The sequence below is a fragment of the Gopherus evgoodei genome, chromosome 3, assembly GCF_007399415.2.
Source record: "Gopherus evgoodei ecotype Sinaloan lineage chromosome 3, rGopEvg1_v1.p, whole genome shotgun sequence".
Taxonomy (NCBI): Eukaryota; Metazoa; Chordata; order Testudines; family Testudinidae; genus Gopherus; species Gopherus evgoodei.
Genome location: NC_044324.1, coordinates 171,619,400 through 171,631,592, shown reverse-complemented (window position 1 = coordinate 171,631,592; position 12,193 = coordinate 171,619,400). Strand labels below are relative to the sequence as shown.

Genomic DNA, 12,193 nt, shown 5'->3' with positions numbered 1-12,193 from the left:
TTATACGAGGCAAAACAATAAGGATCCCGACAGATAACATTGCATGTATGTTCTATATAAACCACCAGGGGGGGCACATTCCCACTCCTTATGCACAGAGGCCTTAAAACTATAGAATTGGTGCATAAAATACAACATCTCTGTTACAGCAGCATACCTCCAAGGCTGACCGAACATGACGGCAGACACATTAAGCAGATGATTTTCCCAAGAGCATGAATGGGAACTGAACTACAAAATAAACACATATTTCACATGTAGGGATCACCACACATAAATGTGTTCACGACATCGGTAAACAAGGAATGCCCAAAGCTTTGTTCATGAGCAGGACTCGGAGCACAATCCCTGGGGGACGCTTTCCTCATCAAATGGAGTGCTCCTTTTCTATACGCATTTCCTCTGATACCTCTGATCTCCAGAGTGATGCACAAAATACGAACAGACAGAGGCAAAATAATACTCATAGTAGTGACATGGCCCAGACAGACTTGGTTCCCTTACCTGTCGCGCACGGTGATCTTCAAACTGTTCACTTTTCCTCGCCTATGGAATCTTCTCTCTCAGGATGTCGGTCAAGTCCTCCATCTGGACCCAGAGAGACTTCACCTGAAGGCATGACCACCCCAATGAACAAACCTGCTCAGAACAGGTAAAACATGTGTTAATAAACAGCAGGAAATACAGCATACACACTATTTACTTCCAAAAATGGAAAAGATTCTTCCTGTAGTGCCAAAACAAACAGCTGCAAGGTGGGCACCACTTCCACTAGTCATGGATCATTTATTATCCCTAAAGAACTCAGAGCTTGCTACGAGCTCGCTTAGAGTTCACCTTGTGGCCATCATGGCCTTCCATAAAGAAGTAGATGAGACATTGGTATTCACCCACCCAATTACTAAATGATTCCTAACGGGCATACAGAATATGTATCCAGACACCCATGTGGGTGTGGTTTCTTGGGACTTAAATCTGGTTCTCAAAAGTCTAACCAGAGCCCCTTTCGAACTCTTAACCACATGCTCATTACTTCACTTATCTATGAAAGTAGCATTCCTGGTCGCCATTACATCCACACGAAGAGTTAGTGAAATAGGGGTACACATGGCTCACCCCCATACACAATATTCTTCAAGGATAAAGTCACACTTAGAACACATCCTAAGTTTATGCCCAAAATATCATCTTCATTCCATCTCAACCAACCAATTCACTTACCTACATTCCACCCAAAACCACACACTAATGCTCAAGAGGCAATCCTGCACACACTGGATGTGCGCCGGGCTTTAGCCTTTTACCTAGACAGAACAAAGCCATTCCGTAAATCTCTTAGATTCATTGTGTCAACAACAGAACAATCAAAAGGCTCTGCCATATGACTCAAAGATTATCTAAATGGATATCCAGCTGTATCCATACATGCTATTCACTACATACAACTGAAGCACCTCCGGGCATGAGAGGCCACTCGGCAAGAGCTTTAGCTACCTCCACAAGATTTCTACACAATGTTCCCATTCTAGATATCTGCAGGGTAGCCACCTGGGCCTCTGAACACAAATTCACGAACCACTGTGCAATCACTCTTTGTTCCAGCTTGAATACACGACTAAGCCCCACTGTACTAGCCTCAGCAATTGACTCCACTCCCAAGTTCCTTCCATCCTCATGAGGGCACTGCTCTACATTCATCTGAAGTGGAGCACCCACAGCACTTGAAGAAGAAGAGAGAGTTCATCACCTTATGCTGTAACTGAGGTTCTTCGAGATGTGTATCCCTCTGGGTGCTCCACCACCCACCCTTCTTCCCTCTACTTCGGAGTTTGCAGTAAGGACTATACAGTAGAGAAGGAACTAAGGGGTTAGGACACGTGACTGCTAGTTGAATCGCCAACAGCATCATGAGATGGTTACTGCACACGCGCATCCCAACCAGGCACTGGTACTGAAAATCTCCAATCAGCAGCGCCGGCATGCACCTGAAGTGGAGCACCCACAGGGACACACATCTGGAAGAACCTCAGTTACTGCACAAGGTGAGTAACCCTTTCTTTTCAATTTCCATGATATTATACACTGCTGCCCCGGTGTAACGCTGTCCTTGGGAGCCAACCAATCTTACTGCGTTATAGGTGAAACCGCGTTATATCGAACTTGCTTTGATCCACTGGCGTGCGCAGCCGTGCCCCCCCGGAGCTCTGCATTACCATGTTATATTCAAATTCGCGTTATATTGGGTCGCGTTATATCGGGGTAGAGTTGTAGTTAACATGTTACATGTCTTAGGAGTTAAGATGTGTACAGTATTGTAATTAAAGTAAGTGGAAATTCTGAGTATGTGTCTTTGCCTATAGAAAATAAAGAGAACTGTTTTATGAATACAGGGTCATGACACTGAAGGACTAAGTAAAAGAAAGAAACAATAATTTAATCTGTTCCATTTTATCTGTCAATTTGAGCTGTGCTAAACTGGATGCATGTGATATTTAAGCATTATAGTTGGGATTGCAATGAATCAGAGATTTCTTTATGATATTGTTAATTGCATTCTAGCATGCATCAGAAACATTTGTATATTCTTAGGGGATACAATAACCTATTTTTTTTTAATTTTTTTTTAGGAATATTAGCCCCAGGTATTGTGGAAATCACCTACTTTTCTAATTTCTTCTGCTTCTGATACTGCTGCCTTCCTAAAAATGTTTTCAGGAGAATGCATTTACAGCAGAAGCAGTCACTTTACCTTTTAATTTCTTTTAAGTTCTATTACTGTGCTAACTGTGTGATTTTTTTTTCATCTTAGAAATCAGTAGCTGTTGCAATGCAACAGTTATGTTTGCAGCCTTGGGCATCTCAGATAGAAAAAGTTTTACAGTTTCACAATCAAATTCTGGTAAGTACAGCAGAACATTTGTTAATATGACAAATGCCTTGAATTTGAGGTACAAGTCCAGAGATTTTTTGAAGATTTCTGACAGTATCCAAAAGATCCTAATATAATCACATGCCTGTTGAGAACTACAAAATTGATATTGTAGTAGAAAGAAAAAATATTTTTGAGACCAAAATCAAATTCATATCAGAATTCTAAACTTGCACACACACTAAATCATTGAAATTTTTTTCTAATAGTCTATCATTTTAGGGATAAGCTCCAGTGCTACTTAGAAATGAGCTGATCTTTGCAAATGTGTTTTCAGGCTCGGGTTGGTGTGATGTTAGTAGGCCCTACAGGTGGAGGGAAGACAACTGTTAGAACAATTTTAGAAAAAGCCTTGGTAATTTTACCCACTTTATGTTTGGAAAAATTTTCAAAAAATGATGCTGTTTTGCAGGTAAGATATTTGAATCTCTCTCTTATATGTTAAGATGCTGGGTTTAGTTTAATTTTTAATCTTGAAGGGCATTTATTTTAAAGCCTAGTTCATAATTCTGCCTAGATCATAATTTTTCCAGCAAACTAATTTATCAGTAAAGATCCATATTTGTTCCTCTTTTTAAATTGAGTGCTTTGGGAAAGTAACACATTAATATCCTGGGGAGAGTATTTTGAAAAGTACCCAAGAAAGTTTGATGCCCAATTCCAATTGAAAGTCAGGAGGAATTGGATGCCTTAAGTCTCTTAAGCACTTTTGAAAATTGCACTCTGAAGTGTGGGGGTGGGAAGAACAAGTTTCAGTGGAAGTTTCCTCACTACACTCAATCTTTGAGCCTCAGTCCTTAACCTAGGAAGACCACCCCTGTACCTGAGAGGTTATTTGTTCTTCATGCCTATTCATTCAGACTTTGGCCTTTCTGTTGACTGCCACTAGTGTGCTCAAATATATCAGTGATATGGGCAGTTGTCTACTAGGAAGCAGACTGAGACAACTTTTAATAATTACAGATCGTTGTGAGATTTGAACCAGTAATAACCTAGTAATGAAATACTTCATGTCTCATCACCAGTTCCTTGAATCATCTAGTCCTCTATTTATCGTTTAGAATTAATTAGTCAGACATACACTTTTCAGCTAAGAAAACTGAGAGAGATCTGGTTATATTTCAAAAAGAACATACTTTATGCTCCCATTTTTATTAAAGAATGTCAATATCTTGCAGTAAAATTTAAATTTTTGTAGTTAGCCTTTTAAAATGTAAATTAATTTAGACAAGGGATAACCCAGTAATAATCTTGCAAATAAGAATGTATTGCATGATACTGAACCACAAAAAAAAAGTCATATATGGTACAGGAAGACTTAGCAATGACAAATCTGGAAGTCAGTGCAACAAAAGATTTATGTAAAGACGTCTGAAGCATAAAATACTTTTCTTTTTTTATACAAATGTTTTACATTTAACTGCTAATTCATTAACATGAGCTTATTCTGATCTTTTGAGTAAGTATCCATTTTTTAAATTGGCCAAAAATTTACTACTTCTTTGAGTGCTTGCTCATGTCCATTCCACTGTAGGTGGGTGCTCGCTACATGCACCAGTCCTGGAAGTTTTTCCCACAGTGGTATCCACAATGGATCGGCTCTGGCGCCCTCTGGAGTGACGTGCATATGTGCTGGTGTAAGGACCACCACCACCCCCCCCCTTCAGTTCCTTCTTACCACCAGTGGTGGTGCTGGAACAGTCCCTTGCCTTGGCAAGCTTTTGGCTTTTTCAGTGTTGTTTCTAGTATTGTTTGCTGTGTATAATTGTTGAGGGTAGTTTCTAGTGTAGTTCTTATTAGTTTCCTTAGTGTAAGTAAGCTTTCTGAAGTGCTTGAGGGAAACCCACAAGTGACAACTTTCGCATTTGCAAAAGTTTTAAGCCACACACCAAAAAGGAGTGAGACATTTGGCTTCAAGCACTCCTTACGGAGCCAGCCAGATTGGACTCTGCTACAAGCACCTCTGCGACGGTGCGGAGTGTGGCACTGGCCCTGACCTCCGAACGGTGCCGATCCCCATCCCCAGTACTTGCTAAGAAGCAGAAGAAACACACTGGGATCGGGCAGTCTCACATGTCTCGTAAAGGGAAGGAGAAAGCCGGAGGTGAGCAAAGACCCACGTGGGGCAGCTGATCCCCTCTAGAGTGCAGCCAGGCTCCAGCATCACCGACTGATCTGTCAAGCCCCCTCTGCGACCTGCCCACCACCCTGGGAAGCAGCAGAGGCACCCGGCACCTGGCAGAGCTATCCACACCACAGGACTTTCAGGCTGCTTAAGGACATATTGTCCTTCCTACTGCTGCTGATGCCTGTGAGACAAGTTGCCCACTCGAGAGCAATCCTGCCCTGGGGCCTTTAAAACAATTCGTATCTGCTTGGCACTGCTCCCTGGCACCACCACAGGAGGCATCCCGCCAGCAGTCTCCAGAGCTGTGCTGTCTGCCCTCCAACACAAGCCAGCTGGCCTGCCAGAGCTCCTAGCACCACTCTCGACTCCAGGCACCATTCTCTGGAATCTCAGCGTTGTTTGCCAGCTATCTGGCACAGACCTCCCAAGACACGCCACCAGACCAGGCCTGGCACTGGTCTCCTGAGTGTCTGCGTTACCCTCCAGACTCATGGCACCAATCTCTTGAGTCTCAACGCTGGTCTCTGAATCAACAGTACCAGTCTAGAGGCCCGATGCCAATCTCTGGAGTCATGATGGAGGTCTCTGCGCTGCCAGTCACTGAAGCCCTGGCACCATTTCCAGAGTGTGAGGCATTGATAATGAGGCAACCATCACTGATCCACCAAGCTCTGTCACCAGAGACCCAATAATGAGTTATGACTTCCTGGCACCGGTCCCCAGGGGATGAGCACAGGGACAGCTCAAAGGAAAGGGCAAAGAGGCAGTAGTGGTACCACCATGGGGTGGGGAAAGAATATCTCAGTGGTTTGAGCATTGGCCTACTAAACCCAGGGTTGTGAGTTCAGTCCTTGAGAGGGCCATGTAGGGATCTGGGACAAAAATCAGTACTTGGACCTGCTAGTGAAGGCAGGGGGCTGGACTCAATGACCTTTCAGGGTCCCTTCCAGTTCTATGGGATAGGTATAACTCCATGGTCCCCAAGACAAGTCTCTTCCTTCTCAGTCTCAGAAGGTGAGGAGCTCATAGTGCCCGTGGGCCAAGGTCACCTGCCAGTTTCATCGGGATTTCCCCCAGAACTGCTAGCAAGTGCTTTGCCTCAGGGCCAGTGACAACTCCATGGCAGTTCTAGAACCCTTGGGAATTCCCTCAGATAGCGGAGCTTGTACAGTGATCAGTCTCAGGGACTTCTGAGAAGCGATGGGCGACAGTTTCCTGTCCACCCCAACACTCAGAAGAAGAGTCGGAGCAGGGTGTCCAGTGGTAGCCAGCCTCAGCCAAGGCTCCCCTGGCAGCAGAAATGGAGTTGGTCAACCCATCTACTCATCGTCTTCACTTGATAAGCCATTGGAAGGGCCCTCCCATATGATTCCCCAGGACCATGTCAAAGCTCAGCAGGAGCTACTTAAGAATGGCAAAGGGGCTGGGGGTTGAGGAGTTGGCAGAAACTTCCGATGCCCTATTTGACATATTGAGTGCAGCGGCCCCTTCTAAGGTGGTTCGGCAAATTCCCTCCTCCCTGCACCCCATCTCCAAGCGGGCAGAGAGGAAATATGTCCCGGCTAAAGGCTTCAAATACCTTTCCACCTACCCGTCCCCGAGCTCTTTGGTTGTATCCACTGCCAATGAACTTGACAGGCAGGGGCAACCTGATTTGACCCCTAAGAACAAAGATGCAAAGAGGCTCGATATGTTTGGCAGAAAGATTTATTCGACTGCCAACCTCCAATTGCAAGTGGCTGCACACACAGCCCTGCTTGGCAGATATAACATTTGACAATCCGTGGCCAAGCTTTTGGACTCTTCGCCAGAGGGCTCTAAGCAGGAGTTCCTGGCCATTCTCACAGTCAGGACTGTGGCTTTGGCCATGTCCATGAGAAGGGCGTCTTGGCTCCCAGTGGAGGTTCAGCAGCCAACCCAGGACTTCCCCTTTGATGGCCTGGTGCTATTCTCAGACCAAGCAGGCAACAGATTGCATGGTCCAAAAGATTACCAGGCTACATTGCGCTCCCTGGGTCTTCACACGCCTGCGCCTGCAAGAAAGTGGTTCAAACTGCAGCAGACCCAGAGATTCGGGAGCCAGTCCAGGTTGGAGTGCTACCGTAAGACAGGCCACGGCTATAAGTGCTGCCAGTGCCAACCGCTGACTACCTCTGCTCAGTCGGGCTCCACCCACCACCAGCCGGGTAACAAGCAGGCATTTTGAGGGTGTGCCCAATAGCAACCTCCCAGTCTGCAGCTGGAATCTGATGCCTCTTTTATTTTCCAACCGTTTACTGCCCTACCTCCCTGATTGGGCTTCTATAATATCACCAGTAGGTGCTTAGCACTGTGGCGGGGGGTATACCCTCCAATTCCCTTCTATCCCTCTCTCCCTCCCCCCCCCCCACCCCAAATCCCTCTTCAGGGACGCTTCTCACAGTCATCTACTTGCTCAGGAGCTTCAAGACCTCCTGCAGGTGGGAGCCGTAGAGGAAGTTCCCCAGTATCTGAGAGGGAAAGGATTTTACTCCTACTGTTTTTTTATTCCTAAGGCCGCAGTGGCGGGGCTGCACCCTATTCTCAACCTGCAAGACATCATAAAATGTCTCAAGAAGTTGAAGTTCTGTATGGTCTCCCTAGCCTCCATCATCCTTTCCCTGAATCCTGGAGACTGGTATGCTGCCCTCAACTTGTAGGATGCCTATTTTCATATTTTGATTTTTCATGGCTAAAGAAGGTTCCTACCTTTTGTAATCGGGCAGACCCATTACCAGTTCACAGTGCTCCCATTTGGCCAAGTGACAGCATCAAGAGTGTTGCCAGAGTGCAAGGTAGAGGTTGCAACCTACCTAACACATAGGGGTATCTGAATCTACCCATAGCTCGACAACTAGCTTGTCGGGCCAGTCTAGGGAGCATGTCCAATGCAGTGTTGCGGTGCTACAAGCCATCTGCCAAGCACTGTGCCTATTGATAAATGAACAAAAATCAACATTGGTCCTGGTGCAGAAGATAGAGTTTATCAGAGCAGTCTTCGACTCTTCCCAAACCAGAGATTTCCTGCCAGAAGCCAGGTTCAAGGCAATGTCAGATCTGATTGCCCAAATCACCACCCACCTGCTTACTACAGCCTGGGCCTGTCTCAGGCTGCTAGGACACATGGTGGCATGCACTTATGTTGTCCAGCACACAAGACTACGCCTCAGACCCCTCCAGATGTGGCTGGCATCACTTGGACAAGCTCCTCACTATCCCGCCACAGGTACTCACCACCCTGCAATGCTAGTCCAAACTTGATCTGGTGCTGGAAGGTGTTCCGTTTGCGACTCCACGACCCACAGTGTCCCTGGTGTCGGATGCTTCTGACCTCGGTACACTCTGAACTCATGGTCTGTGTTGTTGAGAGGAGCTGTCACTGCACATAAACATCAGAGAGTTAAGGACCATCCACCTGTCTTGCGTAGTGTTCCTTCCCCATCTGTCTGGTTTAGTGCAGGTATTGACAGACAACAAGGCCTCCATGTTCTATTTCTATTTCAACAGACAGGGGAGCTCGATCATCGACCCTTTGTCAGGAAGTCCTTCACCTGTGGGACTTCTGTATCCAAAATGCTAGCCACCTGGAAGCCTCCAACTTCCCTGGTGTCCAGAACACTCTGGTGGATCGCCTCAGCATGTCCTTCTTCTCTCACCACGTGTGGTCCCTCCACTAGCAGGTTGTCAAGATACTCTTCCAGAAGTGGGGAGCTCCCCAAGTGGACCAATTCACCACCAGATAGAGAAAGAACAGAAAATGTCACCAGTTCTGGTCTCTGCAGGGTCTCGAAAGTGGCTTGCCATCCGTTGCCTTTCTCCTATCATGGACGGGTAACCTGATGTACACATTACTGCCAATCTCATTGATCAGCAAAGTCCTTTTGAAGATCAAGAGAGACAAAGCGTGAGTAATTATGATCACCCCGGGTTGGCCTCGCCAGCATTGGTTCGGCACGCTCATGGACTTAGCGGTAGCAGCCCCATGGACACTTTCCAACTGCCAGGACCTGTTCTCTCAGGATCATGGACTGTTACTGCAGCTGAACCTTGCCTCTCTCCACCTCACAGCATGGATGCTGCATAGCTGAATCTTGAAGAGCAATCCTGTTCTAGTTAGATCTGGCAGGTTCTTTCAGAAAGCAGAAAGGCCTCCACTAGAATGACTTACCTGGCAAAGTGGAAGCGCTTCTTCTGTTGGGTGTCAGATCAGTATATCTTTCCAGTCCAGTCATCACTACAATACATCCTGGATTACCTGCTTCACTTAAAGCACTAGGGCCTTGCCTTTTCATCGATCAAGGTGCACTGGTGGCCATATTGGCCTTCCACTCTCACATCCAGGGTTGATCAGTATTCTCACACAAGATGACAGTCAGGTTCCTGAAAGGCCTTGAAACACTTTTCATGCTGGTCTGGGATCCAGTTCCCCAGTGGGATCTCAACCTGGTCCTCTCCAAGCTCATTGGCCCTCCCTTTGAGCCTCTGGCTTCTTGCACTCTTTCACACGTGTAATGGAAGGTCTCATTCCTTGTAGCTATAATGGAGTTGCATCTTACGCAGGGGTTAGGTTCTAAAGTCAGCACGTAAGGCAAAAATCGTGTATAGTCAAAATTACCCTTGAAAATCCCTTAAATCGCCCATAAAGTACAGTATACTGTACATGGTTTTGTGTATACAACCCTGTACAGTAATAGGTATAAATGTATAATGTATATAGTAATGTACAGTATACAATAGAGTACATATGCAAAATATAATTTTTATAGTACTGTATTTTTAATTACAGGTGGTAATTACAGGGGATCATCAGGGCTTGTTGTCGATCCAGGAAATGGAGATGACAGAGAGCTTGGATGACAGAGAGCGAGTCGTAGACGAAATGGTTGGCTCTAGTTCAGCTCGAGAAGTTGATTGTGTAGGCTCATCTGCTGCTGGCTGTTTTTCCTTGAAAAATATGGTGATTGGCAACTGTCGCTGTTGTCTCTTGAGCTGCTCAAACATTTTTTGATACGGTCTCAAATCATCCATAATAACTACGTGTGATTTTGAGGCTTTGTTCCATAGAGGGATCATATTCAGAAATTAAATCATTCAAGTGTTTCGCTGCTTGGAACACTTCAGCAAGATTCCAACTTGCTGGCTCTTCCTGTTCGTCGTCATCATCTTCATCTGTTGATGATTTTATCAGTTCCTCTAACTCTTCGTTAGTCAATGTTTCTCTACGGCTTTCAATTAATTCTTCAATTTCTTCCTCAAGGATTTCGACGAAGCCATCACCACCCACTTGCCTGGCCACCTGAACAATGAGTTTCACTTCTTTGTCAATGGTCGGGAAACCCTTAAAATCATTCATACATTCTTTCCATAGGTTTCACCAACATGCATTGACTGTTTCAGGCTTGATTGCATCTATTGCCTGTTTAATATAAGTGATGCAATTAGTAATGTTGAAGGACTTCCAACACTCCATCACATTAAGATTGAGATCAGCATCCATAGTGCTACGTATCTGTGAGAACGTAAGCCTCATGTATGTGGCCTTGAAACAGTGAATCACGCCTTGGTTGAGACGATGGAGGTGGTATTGGGGGAGAGAAAGACGACTTCGGTGTCATTATGTGCAAACTGGAGTGCCGCAGGGTGGCCAGGAGCATTGTCTACAATCAGCAACACTTCAAGTCAAGTCCTTTCATTCCGGATGTCAAGCGGTACCTCGAAGAGAAACACTTGTGGAACCAATCCAGAAATAATGCTGCTGTCACCCAAGCCTTTTTATTTGATTGCCAGAACACAAGCAGGAGATTTTTTGTTCTTGCCTTTTAGAGCATGGGGATTTGCAGCCCTGTAGAGCAAGCCCGGCTTTATTAAATGCCCAGCCGCATTGCCACAAAACAACACAATCACATGGTCTTTAGCTGCTTTGAAGCCAGGGGCTTGTCGTTCGGATTTCAAAATGTAAGTGCGGTTGGGCATTTTTTTCCAGAAGAACCCAGTCCCGTCAGCATTAAAAACTTGTTCCAGAAGATAGCCCTTTTCTTCTATTATTTTCTTTAATTGTTGTTTGCTGCCTCTTCATTGGCAGATGCAGCTTCACCAGTAGTCTGCACGTTATTGAGGTTGAAGTGGTTCCTAAAACTGTTAAGCTAACCTTGGCTGACTTTGAATTCCTTCTCATCAGAAGGATGTCCCTCTTTGGCAGGAGGTTTGAACAGCGTGTAGAGGCTAGGAGCCTTTTCTTGCAACATGTTGCCATCGATAGGCACACCTTTATGATTCATGTCTTCCAGCCATAAGGTTAATGCCTTTTCAGTCTTCACTAAAGTGTTTTCAGGCACCTGGCTTGTCAACTAGCAGTTATTGGCACACTTGATGCCACGGCTTGACGAATTTCTCTCTCTCTCTAATCTTGATGGCATGGATGCTAGACTCATTGCGGCCATATTTACGCACCACGCTGGAGACTGACATACCATCTCAGCCAGTTTTTCCTCCAGCATTGGAACAGATTGCTGTTTCTTCGGTTGAGCACCAGATGAAGTAGTTGACTTGCATTTAGGGACCATGTTGTATGAAAAATACGTATCTTTAAACACTAGAATCACACTCAGCGTGGTGAGATGCTCACACTATGAGAGGCATGCGGAACTGAGACTGACTGAGGGAACAGCAGATTCACGTCTCCCATCTCACACTCACTTCGGGGCATACACTCATTGGGTGGAATCGCCTGCACTATTTACAGGTATCTTCTTGTTTTTCTTTTTTTTTTTTTTTTGCTGAGAGTGTATAGTTGAACTTGCGTAAGTTAAATGCGTGTATGATGCGACTTGCCTGTGTTACATTGGCGAGGTGAGTCTTCAAGATTAAAGTTCTTATGCTGGAACCCCCACACACTGTGTTCTACAAGGATAAGGTAAAACTGTCCCCCTATCCAGCCTTCTTGCCAAAGGTGATATTGTAGTTGCATGTCAACCAGGATATCTTCCTCCTGATATTCTGTCCAAAGCCTCACATTTCCAAAGAAGAGAGACATCTACACACCGTAGACATCAGGCATGCCCTAGCCTTCTACCTGGAGCGCACCAAGCCCTTCAGTACATCTACTCAACTCTTCAGTG

General features: G+C 45.4%; 1 protein-coding gene across 1 annotated transcript in view; it reads left to right on the top strand.

Annotated features, from left to right (window-relative positions):
• Positions 1 to 12,193, top strand: part of DNAH14 (dynein axonemal heavy chain 14) — a 496,436-nt gene that overhangs the window by 242,824 nt on the left and 241,419 nt on the right. The window contains 3 exon segments of the mRNA XM_030558364.1: positions 2,810 to 2,899; positions 3,207 to 3,341; positions 9,862 to 9,990. Coding sequence (XP_030414224.1) covers positions 2,810 to 2,899; positions 3,207 to 3,341; positions 9,862 to 9,990 — 354 coding nt within the window.